At 49.3% G+C, this 21,976-nt stretch overlaps 1 protein-coding gene across 1 annotated transcript; it reads right to left on the reverse strand.

The window, feature by feature from the left end:
- Nucleotides 1–8,403: 8,403 nt before the first annotated feature.
- Nucleotides 8,404–20,888, reverse strand: UPK1A (uroplakin 1A). The gene is made up of 6 exons (XM_015408583.1): nt 20,676–20,888; nt 16,653–16,727; nt 13,949–14,056; nt 9,379–9,558; nt 8,591–8,674; nt 8,404–8,485 (listed from the first exon to the last, which is right to left on the reverse strand). The coding sequence occupies exons 1-6, from the start codon at nt 20,886–20,888 to the stop codon at nt 8,441–8,443; spliced, it is 705 nt and encodes a 234-aa protein (XP_015264069.1). The 3' UTR covers nt 8,404–8,440.
- Nucleotides 20,889–21,976: the final 1,088 nt, after the last annotated feature.

The raw sequence follows: 21,976 nt of genomic DNA on the forward strand, positions 1-21,976 counted from the left end.
GGATTGTTTTAATGATTTTTAAGAAGCATGTGTGCCTGGCATGGAAAACTTCTGTATATGTGTGTGTGTGTGTGTTTGGGAATCAGGTTTATGTGTGCTTGGAAGAGTGTAGAGTCTGGAATATCAGTATCTTGGGGAGGGGGTACGTTTGTGTCCAGAATTTGGCGTGGGCTTTGATGTGTGTATGTCTGTGCAGGTGTTTGTGTATATTTTGCAGACAGTATTTTAGGTACGTGGGGGAAGGAGGGAGGGGAGTCGATGCCTTATTCCCCCTTGGATGCACAATCCCCACTGGCTTACCCATCCCACAATGCTAGTGCAGTTGCGGGTGATGGTTGAGTCCCCCACATAACCCTGTGTCGCTCCCCCCCCTCCCCAAAGCACTTTTCTACGGCCTGGTGGCCTCTCATAATATCAGATCTCATAGCAAAAATTAGAAACAGTGGCGGCGAGTCCTCAATGGTCATCCACTGTTATAAAAAATACATTCTACATGCTGTTTGAGCACAATTCAGACATAACTTTTATTTCCTGTTGATTCCAGTAGGGCAAGAAGCGTGCACGTGAACGATTTCCCATGGAAATCAGCAGTGTCTAGAAAATGGTTAGCTTCAGCGAGGGTCGTGTCCTTTCTAGCTAACCCCGTTCTATGTTTACCTGGAAGCACATTTCACTTGATTCAATGAGACTTAACTTCAAAGGATGTGTGCTTAGGGATTGAAGCCTTAAGCACATAATTTCAAAGGCATCTACCTGGCGGCGGGGGCGGTGGTGGAGTTTTGAATCACTCCTGAATTTAAACAGCTGGGGCTAAGCCCATACTTGGATCTTGGCCACCCCCGGGTGGCTGCCTGTCTTGAGATATAGCCCATCTTTCGCCATGGACAGGCATCAGTCATCTCAATGCCAGTCCTGGTGATTTATGTGCAAAAGGAATATGCCTACTATTCACAGGGCTCCCTTTCCAATATGGCTCTTGGTAGAAACCGAGCAACCTACTCCTGTGCCAGAATGTCAGATAACATGGCTCACCCAACATCTCATTCAACTTCACTGCAGAAATTGCACTAACGTCGTCAGGTTATTATTATTATTATTTTTTGCACTACTGTGGCAATGACCTTAAGACTACCCCACATTCTCAGCCTCTGCCCTTCCCTGGGTTTTCAGAGGAGCTGGACTTTTGGAAGCTGCTTCTCACGTTCCTTTCAGAAGACACGGGCGTATGCTCAGAAAAAAAAAATGTCTAAAACTTCATGAGGACACAGTGGGCTTTACCGCCTTCTCATTTTCCTCGCTTGTGCGTTCATGTTGCTTCGGGGTTTCTTTTCTGATTTGCTGTGTTTTGCTACCTCTAGTGGTCAATTTGATGTTGCATTGCTGTATGTCTGGCATATCTCCCTGCAGATTTAAACATGTGCAGAACGGGGGGAGGGGAAACCTGAAGCAAAAGGAACACACAACCGTGGAAAATGTCAATGCAGAAAAGCCCAGTGTGGGCCTTATAATCTATAGCCCTGAACCTTGCTAGCTAAGGAGATGTATCTATGAGAGGGGGAAATGTACATCTTCACTACTTTTGGAACTTTGCTTTAGATAAATGTGTTACAGTGAATGACCAAAACTTGGGGTATGTTGACATTCACATAAATGGGACATGGCTGAGTGGCAGAGCATTGGCTTGGCATACAGAAAGTCCCAGGTTCAATCCCTGACATTTCTAGTTCAAAGGGTCAGGTAGCAGATAATGTGACAGACCTTCCTCTGAAACCTGGAAAGCTGCTACCAGTTGAGTAGACAATACCAACCTTGATAGACAAACACTCAGATTCACTATAAGGCAGCTGTATGGCCAGTGCCTGAAAGCTAGATGCGTCATTTCCCACTGTGCCCATAAATAAGTAAATGAATACTGATGGTCATATTTAGAGGACCATCACGGATCTCTCTCATTCAGACATTCATAACCTTGCTTTGAGATTGTCTGTATTCACGTGCAAATGTCAACAGTCAACCCATTGCGCAAGTTTGCCGGAACACGAGATAAAAGCATCTGCCACGGGTGATCGATGCATGTTTTCTAGTTCAGATTTCTACATGTGCTCGGACCTTTTTAGATGCAGTGCCCTTTCAGAGCAGACTTCTGTGCCTTTCTAATGTAATGTGTTCAGCAGACCTGAGATTCTTCTGGCTTGAGAGATGTGATTAGGGGCACTGTTTTCTTGCTGTTCTCTTGTACAGTGGTGGGAGAGTGGGTGAGGCCTTCTTCGGCACATTTCCTAACGCCAAGGGAATTGGACACCTCTGGGCCTCTTTGCATAAAGTCTCCCAGGGTCAGGCATCAAAAGCAACAGTTTTTTGGGGGAAGGTGCTGTTTTTTGGGGGGGGGCAGGGGCAGTCCCATATTCTCTGATGCTGTGAAGCTGTCACTGCCACACGTGTGTGTGTGTGTGTCTCTCTCTCTATGTGCCTGTGTTTCTAAAGGCCAATGTTTCCTCATTGCCCCAATGTGCTGCATTCCTTTTTTGGATATGATTCAACCTTCCTCTCTTTCTGGACTCTTGTACTAAATGGCTTAAAACAAACTGATTAACAAATAAAGGCAAACTGGCAGCTCAGGCCCAGAGTTTCACTGGTGAGAAAAGCGAGGGGACAAACTGGCAGGGGCTTCACTTTGATTCTGTTTGGCATTTGCTTTGCTTTTTTTAAAATAAGAACCTGCTTGGAAATCACATCCTCAGCCTCAGATCATTAAGAAACCTCCCTGGCTGATTCCACACGTGTGTGTGCGTGCGCGCAATTGTTCCATGGCGGTCATGTTACCAGTGCAATTGTTGGTCCATTTGCAGTTGCAATGGAGATTCCAGGTGGCATGGGGTAATCTGTTTCCCCACCACCACCATTATTCGCTGTGGCTTCCCTTCACACCAGATGCATATTGATGCCTTCCCCCCATTATACTCATGCCACTATCATTCTTTTTTGTCCATCCTCATTAATTTTATTTGGCGCTTGCATACTGCTGCTTGAAGTAGTGTAATTCTACACTTTGTTGCAGAGCAGAACAAGACACTGGGCAGATCCCATCCCCACTCCCATCTGCTTATATTTGGGCTCCACTTCACTGCTGGGCAGTCCAAGGCATCGGTGCCTATTCCACCCCATCCCATCTCCCTTTAAATCTGCGGGGAAACATGCCAGACATACAAGTATTTCATATTGACTCAACCACTAGGGGGAGCAAAACGTGGAAAAGCAAACCAACAGGGACAAACACATCATTCAAATGAGAATGCGGAAGAGCCTTTTATATTGCTGTACTGTACTAGCTGTGCTATTATCCCCCCCCCCCCAAAAAAGCCCCTCAAATAGCTCACTGTGAAGATGCAGAGGAAGGGGGTATTTGCTTCCGTTTGAACATAGTGTATACCTTCGCCTTTGGATCCAAGAAAAAGATCATCCCAGCAATGTCATGCCAGAAAACATCTTTTTTTAAAAAAATAAATGTTTTTTTTAAAGCAGGGCAAAAACATTAGTGCAGAATTGGAGAATGGCGTCTTGAGGAACCAAAGAAATCCTCCTTGTGGAACCTGCCCCGTCAAAATTAGCATTGTCTGCATCCCTGTGATTTCAGAGAACATTCACACTAGATGCTGGTTGTGTTTGTTCAGTGAGAAGTGAATTCTTTATGTTCCTGTATGGTTGAGGCCTCTCGTCTCCCGCCCTAGCACAAGTCAAGAGTTTGTCTCATAAATACATAGCGTTGCTGGGCCTGGAGCTCTTCTGGAATTACACCCGATCTCCCGACTACAGAGATCAGATCTCCTGGAGAAAATGGCTGCTTCAGAGGGTGACGAGTGGTGGACAGATTGAAAGTCTGCGCCAGGTTCCTTGGGCTGGGGAGACAGACAGCAATGCGACCAAGCCGGAAAAACCTGCTAATCACAGGAACTCGGTTCGTAAGTAAACATTCACCCGGCCACCCCTGTATCCTTATCGGCCATTCTTCCTCTGGAGTAGACCTGTGTTCTGTGCCAAAGGCCAAAGTGAAAGGAGCAAAGGAAAAGCTAGTGGCGGTGTCCAGCCAAGCAGCCTGGATTGAGACCACAACATTTAATAGGTATATTTCCCCACAGGTAGGGATGAGTCTAGGCTTGCGGGGGGGGGGGGGGGGGGGAGTAGGAAGTGCAGATGACTCAAAAAAACAGCACACAGCAGGGACCCACATATGCTGTAGGAAGATAGTTCCCATAGCAACACAGCCCGGCCTCTTTGGAAACTATTTACAAACGGGGATATTAGGGGGGAAATCATGCTAAGGCCCCCTTCCTACCTTCCCTAGTGAGGTGCTAAGGGTCACTGACTGTCCTAATTTTGCCTCTCTGTGGTTTGCCTCCGTGGCAAAGGCGGCATGCTGTTTCTGGTAAGGCCACTGGGTAAAAAAGATAGGGGCTTGAAGCAATGAGCTAAATTTGCTCGGGACAGGTAGGGGGCCTATCATGCAGAAGTCAAGAGGGGAAGACTCTTTTGCCTTGCTGGTACCACGTGTAACGGCGCAATCGTAAAGAGGGTTTGTTTCTTTACAAAATTCATTCCCCACTTTTCTGCCCCCTTTGGCAGTTCTCAACTGTTGTTAAGGACAGGACATTAAAGCAAAATATAGGGCAGAGAAAGTGAGTTAATAGCCCTTAAGGCCATTGAAGTAAATGGGATTGTTGTATGTCAGGTGCTGTCAAGGCACTGTTGACCTGTGGTCACCCCCATGGGGTTTTCAAGGCAAGAGACGTTCAGAGGTGGTTTCGCCACTGCCTGCCTCTGCCCAGCAACCCCGGACTCCCTTGGTAGCCTCCCACCCAAGTACTAGCCAGGGTTGACCTTGCTTAGTGTCTGAGATGTGACGAGATCAGGCAAGCTGGGGCCATCCAGGCCAGGACACGTGGGTTTAGAAAGGCATAACTCTGTTTAGGATTGCACTGTGAATGAGGCGTGACTTTTCTAAAAAGGTGAACTGGAAAACTACTTCACACCTACTTCTAGAGGTTATGGATTGTCTGTATTACCCTAGTAAGTAAAGGTAAAGGTTCCCTTGCTCAAAAGCCAGTCGAATCCGACTCTAGGGTTGCAGTGCTCATCTCTGTTTCAAAGCCGAAGAGCCAGCGCTGTCCGAAGACGTTTCCGTGGTCATGTGGCTGGCATGACTAAACACCAAGGCGCACGGAATGCTGTTACCTTCCCACCGAAGTGGTCCCTATTTATCTACTTGCAATTTCTTGCTTTCGAACTGCTAGGTTGGCAGGAGCTGGAACCAGAGATGGGAGCTCACTCCATCATGCGGCACCCGGGTCTCGAACTGCTGAACTACTGACCTTCCACAGCCTGCAGTTCAGCGTCTTAACCACTTGAGCCACCGCAGCTCCAAATACCCTAGTACCAAGTGTCATTTTTTTCCGGTCCCGACCCAAACTTTCAGATTGGGACCTCTTCCCCAATCCCATGTATACCAACCTCATGAATGGTATATAATAGTAAAGGCCATGGGTGTGTGTGTGTGTGTCAGGGCCTTCAAACACCTCAGGAAAACTATACCTCTCTGCCTGGCTTAGACCCTGGCCTCTGCTATAACCAGAAAGATCTGCCCTACGGATTCCCTTAAGGTATACTCGTACTGCTGGCTGGTTGCAGAAGAATTTCTACAAATGGACACTGTGTATACAAGTCTTGGCGTGATCCTCAAGCGACGGCCATGCTCTAGTTACCTCCAAGCTAGACCATGGTAGGTGGGTGTGAATCCAGGCTTTCCTCCACACCACACTGAGTTTCACTCAGTAGGGTTGACAGCTCTGGGTTGGGAAATCCCTGGAGATTTGGGGGGGGGGGGTTGAGGCTGGGGAGGACATAGTTTAGGGAGGGAGCTCAGTGGGCTTCAATGCCACAGAATCCACCCTCCAAAGCAGCCTTTTTCTCCAGGGGACCTGATCACTGGCAGTCTTTAAGCAGTGGCTGTGAAAGACAAAAAAATTGCTGCAAATGTGCACACAGAAGTAAATTACACTGAAGTAGATTTCATGATGTATGATCTTTATATTCAACAGGTAAACAGACTGGCAGACGAACTTCTCGAGTTGATGCTCAAAATTTTTGAAATGTTATACTTGTAGCTATATAGCTTTGGGAGAAGACCATTTTGATTCAAGATACCATTGTCGACTTTATTGCACATGGATAGAAAATTGAGACTCATTTGAGAAAGGCACTTCGAAACGAGCATGTTCCCATTGTTGTCATTTAAGCAGCGGCTGGACAAACACCTGTCAGGGATGCTCTAGGTTAATCCTGCATTGAGCAGGGGGCTGGACTAGATGGCCTGTATGGCCCCTTCCAGCTCTGTGGTTCTATGATTCTGTCATCTGGAGATAAGTTGTAATTCTGGGAGATCTCCCAGTCCAGCTGTTTGTTGCCAGCCCTAGTTCACTGACCTGGCTTTCTACCCTCCACACACATTGGCGATGGAGCGTCTCTATAGAAGTTTTATGAGCACGCTTTCTTTGAACAGCTGCTCTTTTTCCTTGCACTCCCCCCCCACACACCACTGGAGGGCTTTTAAAAAAAGTCACCAATCACTAAATTACTACAGGGCAATAAAGTTATAGTGATCTGCTCCTCTTGGTTAAGGCTGCCAACTTTGGTGCTGGAAATTCCTGGAGACTGGATCTTGACGAGGGTGTAGTTTGGGGGAGGCGAGGGATGTCAGTGGGGTATGATACCAGACAGTCCATACAGCCCACCATCCAAAACCACCATTTTCTCCAGGGGAACTGCTGTCTGGAGATAAGTTGGAATTCCAGCAGCTCTCTGGGCACCGCCTGGAGTTTAGCTATTCTTCTCTGGATTTCCAGCTATCATTTTTTGAAAACAGTGACTCTCTAGTCCAGGGGTCCTGTGGGCACCACTGGAATCCTGACACAAGATGGTGGATATAACCACAAAATGGCCACCATGAGGGGCGGGGCCACACACAAAGGCAGCCCAAGAGCAAAGGACAAGAGGAGTAACTTTTAAAAAAAAATGCATGGGGAAAGAGGAGTATGAGAGAGCACAGCTAACTCAGTGGTGGCAGCTGTCCTGTAACAACATTCTTTTAATTTGCATGGCCAATCAGAAACCCTGCTGGACAGCAGCTCCCTCCGGCCACTCCCACTTTCTAAAAACACTTGGGTGCCAGGAAAGCTGTCGAGCTGGCACCACGGTGGTGCCCGTGGGCACCATGTTGGGGACCCCTGCTCTGGACCTTTCTGTCCAAGAGATAAGAGGAATCATTTTAATACGTGTTGCCTATTTCAAGCTTATATTCCTCCAGTGGGCACCGCTCCAAAGGGCTGACCTACTCCATTTTGTAGCCCTCAAGCAAGCATCAAATGATACTCCTAGGCCATCCCCTGTGCAAAGGGCAAAAACGCTGTCAGGAGTTACTGCATGATTTCCTACAAAGTTTCCTGGTGATTTATCTGCTCATTCTCCAGTAGGGGGCTCCATAATTTAGGAAGTCATTTGGAACGGAGAGGAAGAAGGCCCATCCCAGAAAAAACATTTTAGGGTCTGTGGTTTGAATAAAACTTTGTTGGTCTTAAAGGTGCCCCTAGACTCAAACTTTGTTCCTTTAGGGTCTGTTGTAATATACGCAGGGATACTACCCGATTTGATGTAGAAGTGGGGAAAAGGAGGTGGGGGGGATTAATTATGCTATGGAGTTCCAGCTAGATTTTGGTGTAGTGGTTAAGAGTGGCGGACTGTAATCTGGAGAGCTGGGTTTGATTCCCCGCTCCTCCTCCACATGAAGCCACCAAGGCGCACGGAACGCTGTTACCAAAAGCAGTCCTCAAAAGAGCTCTCTCAGCCCCACCTACCTCACAGGGTGTCTGTTGTGGGGAGAGGAAGGGAAGGCGATTGTAAGCCGCTCTGAGACTCCTTTGGGTAGTGAAAGGTAGGGTATAAAAACCAACTTCTTCTTCAGGGTATAAAACCCAACTCTTCTTCTTTAAATGGCCCAGGTTAAATTCTCACTGTGCACAAAGAATGCTCATCAACCTCAGGATTTCAAATCATATTTATGATACGTTTTAAAACACACAAAAAGAGTTGTACAAAGAAATTGTGAAGATTCCATCGTAAAACGAAAAAAAAGTTGTACAAAGAAATTGTGAAGAGACCCCAGTGACAGGATGATAAATTTAAGGGGTCAGAAGGGAAGACCAGCCGTGGCCGGAAGGAGGAGACAAGACCAGGCCCACCTTCAAGGACACATTTTGGTGTGTGAGGTGAGTACAGGAGGACACCCAGAGAGGTCTCCATGGGAAGGTGGCCAAGTATCCCTTGCTCGGCCTAGCAAAATAAGGTCCTCTTCCATCACCGGATGCAAACCAGCTTGACCAGCTGGGGTTCCTCACATTGTGGTGTAGTGGTATATGACCAGAAGGACCACAGGGCACTAGGGCAGAGGGAAGACGCTATCATTAGGCAAATTCCACAGTCGCCCCATAGCCATCTATTTCCTTTTCCCCACCACCAAACCATGCAGCCGGGACTCACTCACCGTGAACATTAGGATAGCAAAGCCGAACCAGGAGACCCCCCAGGCGTAGCTGTCTACTGCGTGTTTGATGTGGTCGAAGCAGCCCTGGAGCAAGGAAGGATAACTGGGTGAGAACTTCTCAAAGAGGAGAGGAACAAAGGACGCACCAGCACAGGAAGCTGCCTTATACTGAATCAGACCATTGGTCCATCAGACTAGCCGTTGTTCTCCAGGGTCTCAAGGCTGAGGTCCTTCACATCACCTATTATCCGACCCTTTTTAACTGGAGGTGCCGGGGATTGAACCTGGGACCTTCTGCATACCAAGCAGATGCTCTATCACTCAGCCACAGGAAGTGACCTTAGTTGTTCTACCAAATCCAGCACCATCTAAGCCAACGGGCAGTGACTCTCTAAGGCAGAGCAGGGTCTTTGTGGGTCCTATCAGGGGTCATTTCGTAGAAAAAGAGCTAGGGGAACTCATTAGCATAACTCATTAGCATATGCCACACCCCGACATCACCAGAAGTGTGTCATAAGGCCACACCCCCTGACATCACTCCAGCTGCTTTTAACTGGGCATGTCCGGGACAGAACCTAGGACTTTCTGCATGCAGAACATACACTCTGCCACTGAGTCACGGCTCCTTTCCAGAAACTGAGAGTGCTGCTTCTTCCCCCAAGTTCCAAAGGGGAAGTTGGCAGCTCTCGTTGACCTGGAGAAGGAGGCTTCAGTCGATTCCTGCCAGTTCTGATCTTCTCACACGAGTGTCCAGGAACAGGAGGGGAGACGTGGAGGATTCCCCATACCTTGGTATTGATGTAGTCAACGTGCCCCAGTCTGCAGCCCTCTTCATTGAGGATGATGAAGTTGGGGTCCCGCTTGCAACAGTAGAACGGCCAGGGGGCCACCACCTCGGGGTACCTGCCGCGGAAGACTGAGGTGTAGTTCACCCAGTCCATTGGACTGTTGGTGCCGCAGCATTGTTGCTAGAGGGGGAATGGAGGGGAGCAGATCACACTGGTTAGAGTTTGTACCTCCTGTTGGGGAAAAAATGACTCCTAGCAGTGTTCCCTCTAAGCTGAGTTAGTGTGAGCTAGCTCACAGTTTTTTAGCTTCCAGCTCACAATTTTTTGTCTTAGCTCAGGAAGGATGGCTCCAGCGCAAAGTAATTGATGCAGCAGCCAAACCGCTAGGAATGGAGGGGAGCAGATCACAATGGTTAGAGTTTGTACCTCCTATTGGGGGGGGAAATGACTCCTAGGAGCCTTGTTTCGGTTTGTTTCTTTGCTGTGTTTCACCTATGTGAGAAACTGCCTTGTCCTGAATCAGCCCCTTGGTCTACCAGGGTTGGTCTTGTCTACTCTGGCTGGTGGTAACTCTCCAGGGTCTCAAGCAGAAGTCTTTCACCTCCCCTGCTACCTGACCCTTTTAACTGGAGATGCCGGGGATTGGACCTGAGACCTCCTGCATGCCAGGCAGATGTTCTGCCACTGAGCCACGGTCCCACCCCTGCTCCATTCAGGAATGGTGGAAATATGCAGAGGGCCCCAAGAAGACTTAGAGGGGCTCCTACCAGCAGCACTGTGTGGCAGGCTTGGTACACACAATAAAATTTAAAAACATATCACACGCTTCCACATGTGCTAAATAATGCAGTTTCGATACACTTCAGCAGTGGTTTGCCTAGGGTTGCCAGGTCCCCTCGCCATCGTTCCGGGGGTCGGCAGGACGTTGTCGGGCAACATGCGGATGCAATGACATCACCCGGAAGTGACATCATCGCGTCTGCGATGTCGCACGCAATGCTCTGGTTTAGGGGCAAAAACTCTACGGGGTTTTTTTTTGCTTCAAAACCATAGAGTTTGCCCACAAACCAGAGTGTCGTGTGCGACATCGCCAATGCAATGATGTCACTTCTGGGTGATGTCATCGTGTCAGGGATGTTGCCCAACGATGTCCCTATTTGGGAGTGGGTAGGGTTGCCAAGTCTGGCAAACTCACCGGCAGGGGAGGCTCCGACGAGTCCGGGAGCAGGCTCCATATGTGCGCATGCACGCGCTGCCACCACGTCACCGGAAGTGACGTGCGACGTTGCTGACGTTGGGGGCGTGGCTGAGCTCGTTGGGGGAGAAACGAGCTCAGCCACGCACGCCCCCAACGTCAGCAACGTGGCTGCGTCACCTCCGCTGACGCAGCTTTGGGGGGCGGAGTTCCCCCCGGGGCCCGATTCTGCCGCGGTGGAAATCGGGCCTCCATAGCGGGGTTTTCCCCACCCCCCGCCCCCATTTGGCAACCCTAGGAGTGGGGTTTCCCCCACTGGCTAGCTGGCCAGTGACAAATTGCAGCCCCCAAAAGCAGGGGATCCCCCACTGGGACCTGGGGGCCGGCAACCCTAGGTCTGCAAGTGGATTTTGCCATTTCATGCAGCAAAATCCAGCTGCAAAGTGCATTGAAAGTGAATTATTTGGTGTGTGTGTGAAAGTGCCTATAATAAGCCATTTGCACTGATCCATGCTCAAGCGATTGTGAAATCACTTGCCTATATTGTGTAGTGTTAGAATTTCAGACTAGGGTATGGGAGGCCCAGGTCCGAATCCCAGCTCTGCCATACAAGTTGGCTGGGTGACCTTGGGCCAGTCACACTCTCAGCCTACACTACCTTATGTGGCTGTTGTTCTGATGCTAACGTGGAGGAGAGGAGAATGATGTTATAGTCCATTTTGGGTCTCCATTGGGAGGAAAGCAGGGTATAAATATCTAAATAGATCCACTGTATGTTAATTGTATTGTTATCCTTGTATGTGCAACATGCATCTGAAAACAGCCTTCTTTCTCTCTGTCTGTCTCTCTTTCTGTGTCTCTCTGTCTCTCTGTCTCACACACACAAGCTCTTCTTTGCATGGATCAAGTTTCTGGATCATGTCGATGACCTTCAGATCACTTAATAAACTTATTTGCAATGTGAAATATGTTATAATGAAAAATGCAAATTACATTCCTGTTTACAAGACAATATTAACCTTTCTAATAAAAATCTTTTAAATTATGGTAATTGTACACTCTTCCTTCTGAATATATTACATTTCAAGAGAAAGTGTCTAATTAATATGCTGCGGTTCAATATTTGACTTTTGTCACCTCTCTGGAACGTGTAATTAGAAAATCTCAAGCTATCTAATTATAACCACTGCATTGATCAGTGTTGTGTAATCCACATTTTTATTTGTCGTGAAAATAACTCTTCAAAGAGGAATAAAGTGAAAAGTTCACCATACGGACATGGACCCTTCCACAAACGTGCATCTTTTAAATATGTAGCACACTGTTTACTGAACAGAATGCTGGATATATCTGTGTAGAAATGAAATAACAGAGAAATATCAAAACTACCAAGGCATAACTAGGTATCAGGAGTCAGCAGGCACAAACTAAGGCTGAAATGCAGCATTTCCCCCACTTGGTCGCTCCTTAGGGCTGATTCACCAGTTATGGAATTTATTGTTCTCAGTGAGGTTGCAAAGGGGGTTAGAAGCAAGTAGAACCAGAAGCCAGGGCTATTTTTGGGCAGGAACGCACAGGAACAGAGTTCCAGCTGGCTCCTGAGTTGGCCACACCCAGCAGGAACTCGTTAGCATAACAGGCCACACCCAACAGCAGGAACTCATTCCAGAACTCTCCACCAAAGAGCTGAAATGAGGCAGGAAAAAGTTCCTTCTGAGGGGAAGTTCTTTGCAGCCTAAGAAATTGCATGTTCTTACATCAAGAGAGGTGGTGGGCCGGCGGAGCAGGAAGACGCGCGCTCGCTCCTCGGGGTATAAATCCAATCTCCTCCTCTTCTTGTGTGGTGGGCTAGTTGTGGCAAATGGTAGGGAAGCTCAGTATTTCTGTATACAGTTGTAGGGGCTTTATTGCAATGTGGTATGGCCTGATATTATGTTCTTATTCCAGTGTGGGGTATGTGTGGGGCTTTCTAAGTTTCTAAGCAGTGTGCTAAGAAGGCAACTGTTCCTGGGGTTAGCCCAGCCCAGGGACATTGCTAGGGCGGTTCCCAGGCCTCCCTAAATTTCTGGGGAGCCCATCCCTAAATCCCACATGGGTCCACCTCCATAGATAGTAACCATGCCTGTGATATCACTAGCTCCTCCCTATGACGTCATTGGGTCCCAGTTCTTTTAATGACTTAGCAATGCCTCTGGCCCAGCCCCAGCCCCCCCCGGATTTTGCCATTTCATGCAGCAAAATCCAGCTGCAAAGTGCATTGAAAGTGGATTATTTAGTGTGTCTGAAAGCACCGTGTCATTTATGTAGGTCCCACTTTTCCTCCCTAACAGGGACCCAAAGCAGCTTACACTATTGTTCCCCTCCTCTTATTTTCTCCTCACAACGCTGCGAAGCAGGTCAAGCTGAGACTGGCCCAAGGTCACCCAGTGAGCTTCCAAGGCAGAGTCTCCCAGAGGCCACTCCGACATACTAACCACTACTCAATGCTGCCCTCAGCTACAGACCATGCTCTGGCATGTCCCTGGATGCCCCCATCTGTCACAGCAGGCCTCCGTGTCAGAAAGCAGAGGTTAAGAAGAAGGGGAAGAAGAGATTGGATTTATATCCCACCCTTCACCAGGAGTCTCAGAGCAGCTTGCCATCTCCTTTCCCTTCCCCGCCCCACAGCAGACATCCTGTGAGGTAGGTGGGGCTGAGAGAGCTCTCAGAGAACATCTCTGAAAGCACGTGTAAATGACCCAAGGTGGAGGAGTGGGGGGATCAAACCCGGTTCTCCCAGTCTAGAGTCCACCGCTCTTAACCACTACACCAAACTGGCTGATGATGAGGAGTGATAAGAGATGAGGAGTGCTTCCAGTACACCAGAGACACCTTCCTAATTCCAGCTTGGTAAAAAACTATCAAGCTAGTTGCTAGGAGTGGCATAGGAGTCTGCACAAATTCCCAGAATGCCCCTCTGATCAGTCACACCGGGAGCCAGTTCCATCAGCAGGGGTTGGGAAGGAAAGCAGAAACATTACCGAGTTGCTGTCAGTGGGGTGATCCATCCGCCACGTACTCCCAGAGAGACTGACCAAACTGAATAAATTTTGCAGCATTGCATTCTTAGCCATTAATTGTTTTTCCCCCCTAAAAGTGACTGGAGGCAGACGTGCCCCTCCCCCCCACCCCTAAAAGTGACTGGAGGCAGACGTGCCAATTTTATACATCCCAGCCGTGATCTGGTTGGGCTGTACAGTGCGGCTTCTGCCACTTGATCCAGTTGGGCTGTACAGTGCGGCTTCTGCCACTGAGCCCTGACAAAGACACGAGTTGGCTGAGTCGAGCTCTGGGCCCTTCTCTTCCGTTGAGATCCTGTAGGGATGGGCACATTACCTCCATCATGAAGCGGTCCCACATCCGGGTGAGCTCCCGGCCTTGGTGTGTGTCCGCAGAATAGTAGGTCAGCATCTGTTTGGTGACCAAATTGGAATTCGAAACCACCTGGGTGGGGGAAGGGAGAGGAAACTATGTGGGTGAGCTACATTCCGCGAGCCACACAGTCTGAAAAGTCTGCTTTCCAAAGAGCCCAGTTAAAAAATATAAGCAAGGATTGGAAGGGTCCTCCTTCTTCCAGTGTAACCTGCCCGTTTCTGAAGACTGGAGGGCCTATGTTAGCTCCTCCTGCTGTCAGAGGTTAGACAAGTGGGGACAGAGCATTTCCACTGGGGACATCCTCCCCACGGAATGCTCACCCCCAAAGACAGTGGACTGCAGTGGAAGGAGAACGTGGGAAAGTCCGGCTCCACAACGTTTGGGGATGGTTGGATACACTCCAGTATTTCTAGGCCAAATCGGTTTTCTAGGCTTAGAAGAAAAAGTTGACACAATCCTAGACCAAATCCTCTATGGAAAGCATTGCAAACTTTTGAATATAAAGACTTTTCTTCAAGCAGAGATGCTTGTAGTTGTTAGGCTGGATAGCTTTTCTGCCAGTGAAAAAAGGAAGGACCACGCAAAAAGGCTATGCTGGAGATCATGGGACAGGCATGGACAAAAGGAAGAAGGAGAATTAGATGAGATAGAGATGGAGTGACGTGAGGGTTTGTGGAGTCTGGCCCCGCCGGTGGACTTCCTGATGGCACCTGGTATTTTTGGCCACTGTGTGACACAGAGTGTTGGACTGGATGGGACACTGGCCTGATCCAACATGGCTTCCCTTATGTTCTTATATGTTCTTAAAATATGTCAAAAGAGCAATCCCAGTTCATTTAACCTTCTGCACCCATGTTTGAAGAACCACCTTACAAAGCTAAGAAAGCTTGTAATGTTAACTGGTTGATCCCATAAGAGACACTGGCATGAAATCGGTTTGTAGAATGAAACTTTCAACACTGACTGCTCAACTGCTCTGGCCAGTGAGAGAGGCGGCCGTCATTCACCTGCAGCCTTCCCACAAACTGCTTTGATCACTGGAGTCAAATCGCATTGAGGTGTTATGCTCACTGTAGCCAATGAGCCACATAGCTCAAGGGGGCACGGCTGTTGTTCCACAGTACGTGCAGAACAGAATTGTTCAGGAAGGCCTGTTCATAAAGGAAACTTGGTGGAAAGTGCCGTCAAGTTGCAGTTGACTTCCAGTGACCCCTCATGGGGTTTTCAAGGCAAGAGACGTTCAGAGGTGGTTCACCACTGCCTGCCTCTGTGTAGCAACCCTGGACTTCCTTCATGTCTCCCATCCAACTAGGGATGATGACCCTGCTTACGTTCCTAGATCTGACAAGATCGGGTTAGCCTGGGCTATCCAGGACTGGGCATAAAGGAAACAGGGTGGTAGTTTTAATGTCTGTGGAAAAACCACTCAGTCTTTAAATATCGTATTATCCTGCTTTTATTATACTGTTCTCCAGTTTCGTAACCCAGAATTATTGTACGTTTCCAGTATTATTATACTTGATTTTAGTGCATTGTTTTCTAATTGGAGCTGCGGTGGCTCAAGTGGTTAAGACGCTGAACTGCAGGCTGTGGAAGGTCGGTAGTTCAGCAGTTCGAGACCCGAGTGTGCCACATGACGGAGTGAGCTCCCGTCTCTAGTTCTAGCTCCTGCCAACCTAGCAGTTCAAAAGCAAGAAATTGCAAGTAGATAAATAGGGACCACTTCGGTGGGAAGGTAACAGCGTTCTGTGCGCCTTGGTGTTTACTCATGCCGGCCACATGACCATGGAAACGTCTTCAGACAGCGCTGGCTCTTCGGCTTTGAAACTGAGATAAGCACCGCAACCCTAGAGTCGGATTCGACTGGCTTTCGAGCAAGGGAACCTTTACCTTTACCTTTCTAGTTCTATAATCCACCCCCAGTCCCAATGTGAAACATGGAATATAAATAGAGTTTCCAACTCCAGGTTGGGAATCCCTGAAGATCTGGGGGGGTGGAGCCTGGGGAGGGACCTCGGCAGGGTTACACTGCCATAGAGTCCACCCTCAAAGCCACCGTTTTCTACAGGGAAACTGATCAGTGTTGTCTGGAGATCAATTGTAATTCTGGGAGATCTCCACCCCTAAATACAGAAGAAGCAAGTTAGGTAAATGGGCTGTACTGAATGATGCTTTCAAAGGTCACTGTCAGGAACTTTTGCACAAGTTTGACGTCCCAGACAAGAATGGGGTCATGCCAAGTTAAATGAAGGTGGTAGAAAGTCACTTCCAAAACAAAATAACACAGCCCTGGTCTGGATAGCCCAGGCAACCCTGATCTCACCAGATCTGGGAAGCTAAACAGGGTTGACTCTGACAAGTACTTGGATGGGAGACCTCCTTGGAATACCAGAGCCGGGAAGTGGGGGGCAGGCTTCATTCAGCCATCTGTCTGAATATCTTCCAGTTGGGGTCAGTCACCAGAAGTCGCCATGACTTCCAGGTGCACACATGCTCACATATGAAAAATACCAACCCTCTCCCCCAAACCATAAAGGCTTTAAAGCACAATAATGTTTCTTAGTAGATTTTTATAGTTTTACGATGTGGCACCGGACCAAGCCATGACCTTTTGCCCTCATCAAAAAATGGCGTAATTAGAAGATGCCCCCCTTCCCATACTTACAAAGTCCCGGTGAGTGTAGGCTGTGATGCAAGACGCGCATTCAAACAAGTAGACAACCAGGATCAGGACCAGATACTGAGGACATAAACGACAAAGTGAGACTCCAGCAGGGGCAGGAGAGCAAGTCGGCCTTCTCTCTTGAACTCAGAAGCCGAAGTGGAAAGCTGGCTGGAGTGACCCCTCCCTTCTTTCTATGGACACCTGAATCTGCCTTCTCCCGACTCAGACTCTTGGTCCATTAACATCAGGATGGTCTATTCCAGTCGGGCGGCTGTTCTCCAGGGTCTCAGGCTAGGGGTACCACCAGGGCTTTTTTTGTAGAAAAAGCCCAGCAGGAACTCATCAGCATAATAGGCCACACCCAACAGCAGGAACTCATTAGCATATTAGACCACACCCTGACACCACAGCTCATTCGCATATTAGGCCACACCCCCATGTTACCAGAAGTGTGGTCATCCAGCCACACCCACCTTTTGCTTCTTATTCTCTTTACCTTGTTTGTTGTCAAAACCCAGGGCCTTTTGCATGTTAGGCCACACACCCCTAATTGTAGCCAATCCAAATGAGTTTCTGCTGTTGGGTGTGGCCTATTATGCTAATGAGTTCCTGCTGGGCGTGGCCAACTCGGGAGCCAGCCGGAACTCCGTTCCTGTGCGTTCCTGCCCAAAAATAGCCCTGGGTACCACCCTCCAGGTGGGGCCTGGGGAATATCCTAGAATTACAACTCCAGTCTACAGAGTTCAGTTCTTCTGGAGAAAATGGCTGCTTTGGAGGGTGGGCTTTGTGGCATTCTACCCCACTGGGGTCCCTGCCCTCCCCAGGCTCCACCCCCAAATCTCCAGGAGTTTCCCGACCTGCATCTGGCAACCCCACCTCCCCAGCCCCCACTGGCAGCCAGGGAGGACCTGGCAACCCTATCTCAGGCAAAGGTCTTTCGCATCACTTCCAACCTGGTCCTTTGACCTGGAGAAGCCATGGATTGAACCTGGGACCTTCTGCATGCCAAGCAGATGCTCTGCCACTGAGCCACGGCCCCTCTGCTACACACACAAGGGACCAAGCATCATTTCTGTGAGCTTGGTACAAACATACAACACATGCAGTTAACACCCCCGGGCACAGTCTCATCACTTACAAAAGCAACATTTCTGAACTGAAAAGCTTAACACGATGAGGGGCTTGCAGGTCAGGTTGGGACGCTAGAACCCCTGCTGAAGTAGGAGGAGGTTGCCGGTAGATGCGTTGTTCCAAAGCGAAACTCAGAGCCCAAAGTCACGTCATATGATGACCGACTAAAATGACACAGAGCAGTTAGGGCTGCCAAATCCCCCCGGGGGGCGGAATTCCCCCAGCTTTGGAGCCCCGATTTCCGCCCCCCCCAAATGGCTGTGCCCCGCCCCAGCGTGATGATGTCACAGGGAAGTGACGTACATGCGGCGCGCGCATGCGCACCGGGAGGCAACACAAAGTCCCCCGCCGGCACAGGTGAGTACATTTGGCAACCCTAAGAGCAGTGGGCAAGCTTTCAAGTTCTGGAGAACACCTCAGCAGGCTAAATGTGTTCTGGAGAATCCAAACGCTCACACGTCATTCTATGTCATTTTGGCGGGGCCTAGTAAAGGATATTATGTGGGTTTGAGGGAAGGGGGTCAAACACCAGGCAGTACCAGTAGCTATTTATTTATTTCAACTGATATCCTGCCCTCCCCGCCAGGCAGGCTCAGGGCAGCTTACATTGAGAAGTTAAAATACAGTAAAACACGAATAATAGACGTCATAAAACCATGTACATAACAAATAACAAATAAAGTGCTGGTGGTGATATGACCTCACATAGTGATCCTAGTAGGCCATGGTGGAATGGAGGCAAAGGAGTACAGCCAGAGTTGGTAACCAGTTTATCAGACCATTAATAGAAACTATTGAAGGCTACTGGTGATCGCATGGAGGGCCCTACCCCCGTTTGGTTGTTGGAAGCGGCTCCTAATCGAAGGCCTGGTGGGAGAGCTCCATTTTGCGGGCCCAGCAGAACTGTAAAAGGTCCTGCAGGGCCCTGATGTCTTCTGGGAGCTCATTCCACCAGTATTGGAGCTGCCACTGATAAGGCCCTGGTCCTTGGGTCCAGAGAAGGCCAAGCGATTTTGAGACACCAACCTCAGTGCTCTCTGGGGAACACGTGGGGAAAGGCGGTCCCTCAGGCAAGTAGGCCCCAGACCTTATAGGGCTTAATCTTAGGGTTGCCAAGTGGCACTTACCCTGCCGGCGGGGGACTCCCGATCGGATCCCGGTGTGTGGCCCCACCCCCAGCGTGCCCGGCGTCATAACGTCACTTCCCTGTGACGTGCACGCTGGAGCGGGGTTCCCCCCGGGGCCCAATTCCCCAGCGTCGGGGAACGGGCCTCTGGGGCGGGGGGTTTTCCGCCCCCGGGGGGACTTGGCAGCCCTAGTAGGGGTGCCAGCTCTGCGTTTCCCTGGAGAAGATGGCTGCTTTGGAGAGTGGACTCTACAGCATTGTACCCTGCTGAGGCCCCTCCCCAGGATCCGCCCCCAAAATCCGCCAGGTATTTCTCAACCCCAGAGCTGGCAACCCTCCTTTTGGGTTCCCTCATTCCTCCATCTTCCACCGCACGCTAATTCCTGCACACACACACCTTCTTGGCCCATGGCAGTGGGATACCAACTTCAGTGCAGGGGCTGGAGCTCTCCCCAAATTACTAGTCTCCAGCCTGCAGAGATCAGTCCCCCTGGAGCTACGTAATTGCCGCTCAGAGGGCAGACTCTGCGATGGCATCACATCCCCACTGAGCTCCATCTACTTCTCAGGCTCTGCCCTCTGCAAGCACCGCCCCCCCCCCCCCAATCTCCAGGGTTTTCCCAGGCTGCAGCTAGCAATTCTACCCTGTAGTTAATTCTGGTCAATCAGGTCTTTTAAAAACAACTAAAACCTCCAGAGCTTATTGTCCATTGGCCATTATGGGATGGATGTCAATACCATACCAAGCCCCAGGGCTATTTTGGGGCAGGAACGCACAGGAACGGAGTTCCGGCTGGCTCCCAAGTTGGCCACACCCAACAGCTGCTGGGTGTGGCCTATTATGCTAATGAGTTCCTGCTCGACTTTTTCTACAAAAAAAGCCCTGCCAACCCCAATCTACCCGGACGCTACGATCAGCCTCTGGGTCCTTCTTCCAGGTGCCAACCCCTCGAGAGGCCCAGAGGGTGGCAACTAGGGGGAGGGTCTTTTCGGTGGTGGCCCCCAATCTTTGGAACAACCTCCCTGCTGCGGCCTGCCTGGCACTGATTTGCCATCTTCTTGGTGCCAGGATAAGGCAGCCCTCATTGCGGAGGCCTTTAAAGACCTCCCTGGTCATGCAGAGGCCCAGTATGATTAGCCAGGTGCTTTTCTTCACTTTAACTTTGGTTCACGTCTTTTTGGGCCAGGCCTATTGTACTCAATGTTATCTTATATTAATGTTTAACTCTTACTGTTCTATCTATTGTATTTTATTGGTTTTATACTTGTAAACTGCCCAGAGAGCTTTGGCTACGGGTGGTATAGAAAAAAAATATATAAAAAAAGACCCCCAAGCACCAAACAAGCATCCCTTCTTCCAGCCACCTCCCGGTTTCCCAGTTTCCGTTCACAGCCACTTTGATCTCATCCCACAATCAGGGGACGCGTGTCACAATCAGTGGACGCGTGTCAAAGCTTTCTTCTATAGCGATGGAGTGAATCAGACTTTTTAAAAAAAAGCTAGTATTTGTGGATATCCACATTCTCGATCCTTGTTGCACTCACCAGCAAAACCATAAGGCAAAAATATATAAAAAAAGACCCCCAAGCACCAAACAAGCATCCCTTCTTCCAGCCACCTCCCGGTTTCCCAGTTTCCGTTCACAGCCACTTTGATCTCATCCCACAATCAGGGGACGCGTGTCAAAGCTTTCTTCTATAGTGATGGAGTGAATCAGACTTTTTAAAAAAAGCTAGTATTTGTGGATATCCATTGTTGCACTCACCAGCAAAACCATAAGGCGATTGCCACGCACCAGGCTGATAATACCAAAGACACAGATGCAGAAGAAGGCAAAGCCAGTGAAGATGGAGATCCAGGCACCTGCGTAGACGTCATCTTTTCCCGAGACCCCCAGGATGGGGTACACTTTGTATGGATCGGCTGTCACCCAGACAGACTCAGCATATAGGGCCAGTCCCGCAAGCTGCATCAACATGGGAGGCTGTTAGCATGACCTGTGTTCACCCCCCATCTCCAGGCATGTGCTCACCTTTTTTTTGGATTCTATGGCCATGAGCCCCCCACCGTCGGTAGAAGAAGAAACATACAATTACTTTGGCCTGCAGCCCAGCACATTCATAGGGGTTCCAACCTCCAGGCAGGGCCTGGAGTGTTGGAAGTTCCAGATGCGATGTCCCCTGTCTCAGACCTCCAGACTTAGTGGCAAGAGAGGCTAGATAGCTACCCTGTTTCCCCGAAAATAAGACCTACCCAAAAATAAGCCCTAGCAGGATTTCTATGCATTTGTGGTATAAGCCCTGCCCTAGTGTGTCTTCTTGAGAAAAAATAAATATAAGACAGTGTCTTATTTTCGGGGAAACACGGTAGACAGGCACACTGACATTTCTTCCTTCTCGTACTCTTCTGCTACTGTCCCCTTTGAAATGCAGATTGTGTTCTCAGGGACCAATTTCTCTTTCCTTCTTCTCTCTCACTCCGATGAAGACAAACTCTCTTCCTGCATGCACCAAGGAGACATGCGGTCCTCTCTTGGCACCATGAGGCAGATGGGCCTCTCGCCATCTGCCTCCATTCTTCAGCTAGTAAGTTAGTCATCTATCACATCCCTACTCTTTCCTATCCTAAGTGTACTTCTCAAATAAAGAGAGGGGTATTTCTTTTCTAAACGTGTAGAGTGGCTCTGTGTAGCTTCGTAAGCTGAGTAACCTGGTAAAGTGATGCTGCTGTGTTTGTAGCTTTATTTCAGCACTCTGCTAACCAGGGGTCGTTTCGTAGAAAAAGAGCTAGGGGAACTCATTAGCATAACTCATTAGCATATGCCACACCCCCTGACATCACCGGAAGTGTGTCATAAGGCCACACACCCCGCCCCCAACGGCCCCAGCCGTCGCCGCCGGCCTTGCAGCTCCACTGCCGAGCCCCATGAGGGGCCCGGCGGTGGACCTGCAAGGCCGGCGGGAGTGCAAGGAAGCCCCGCGAAGGCCCTCCCTGGCCCCAGGCAGGCAGGGGTGGGGAGAGGCAGGGAGGAAGCAACTTACCCTCCCTCTTCTCCTGCCTACTCCT

This window comes from Gekko japonicus, unplaced genomic scaffold (assembly GCF_001447785.1).
Source record: "Gekko japonicus isolate JY-2015 unplaced genomic scaffold, Gekko_japonicus_V1.1 scaffold1388, whole genome shotgun sequence".
Classification (NCBI taxonomy): Eukaryota; Metazoa; Chordata; class Lepidosauria; order Squamata; family Gekkonidae; genus Gekko; species Gekko japonicus.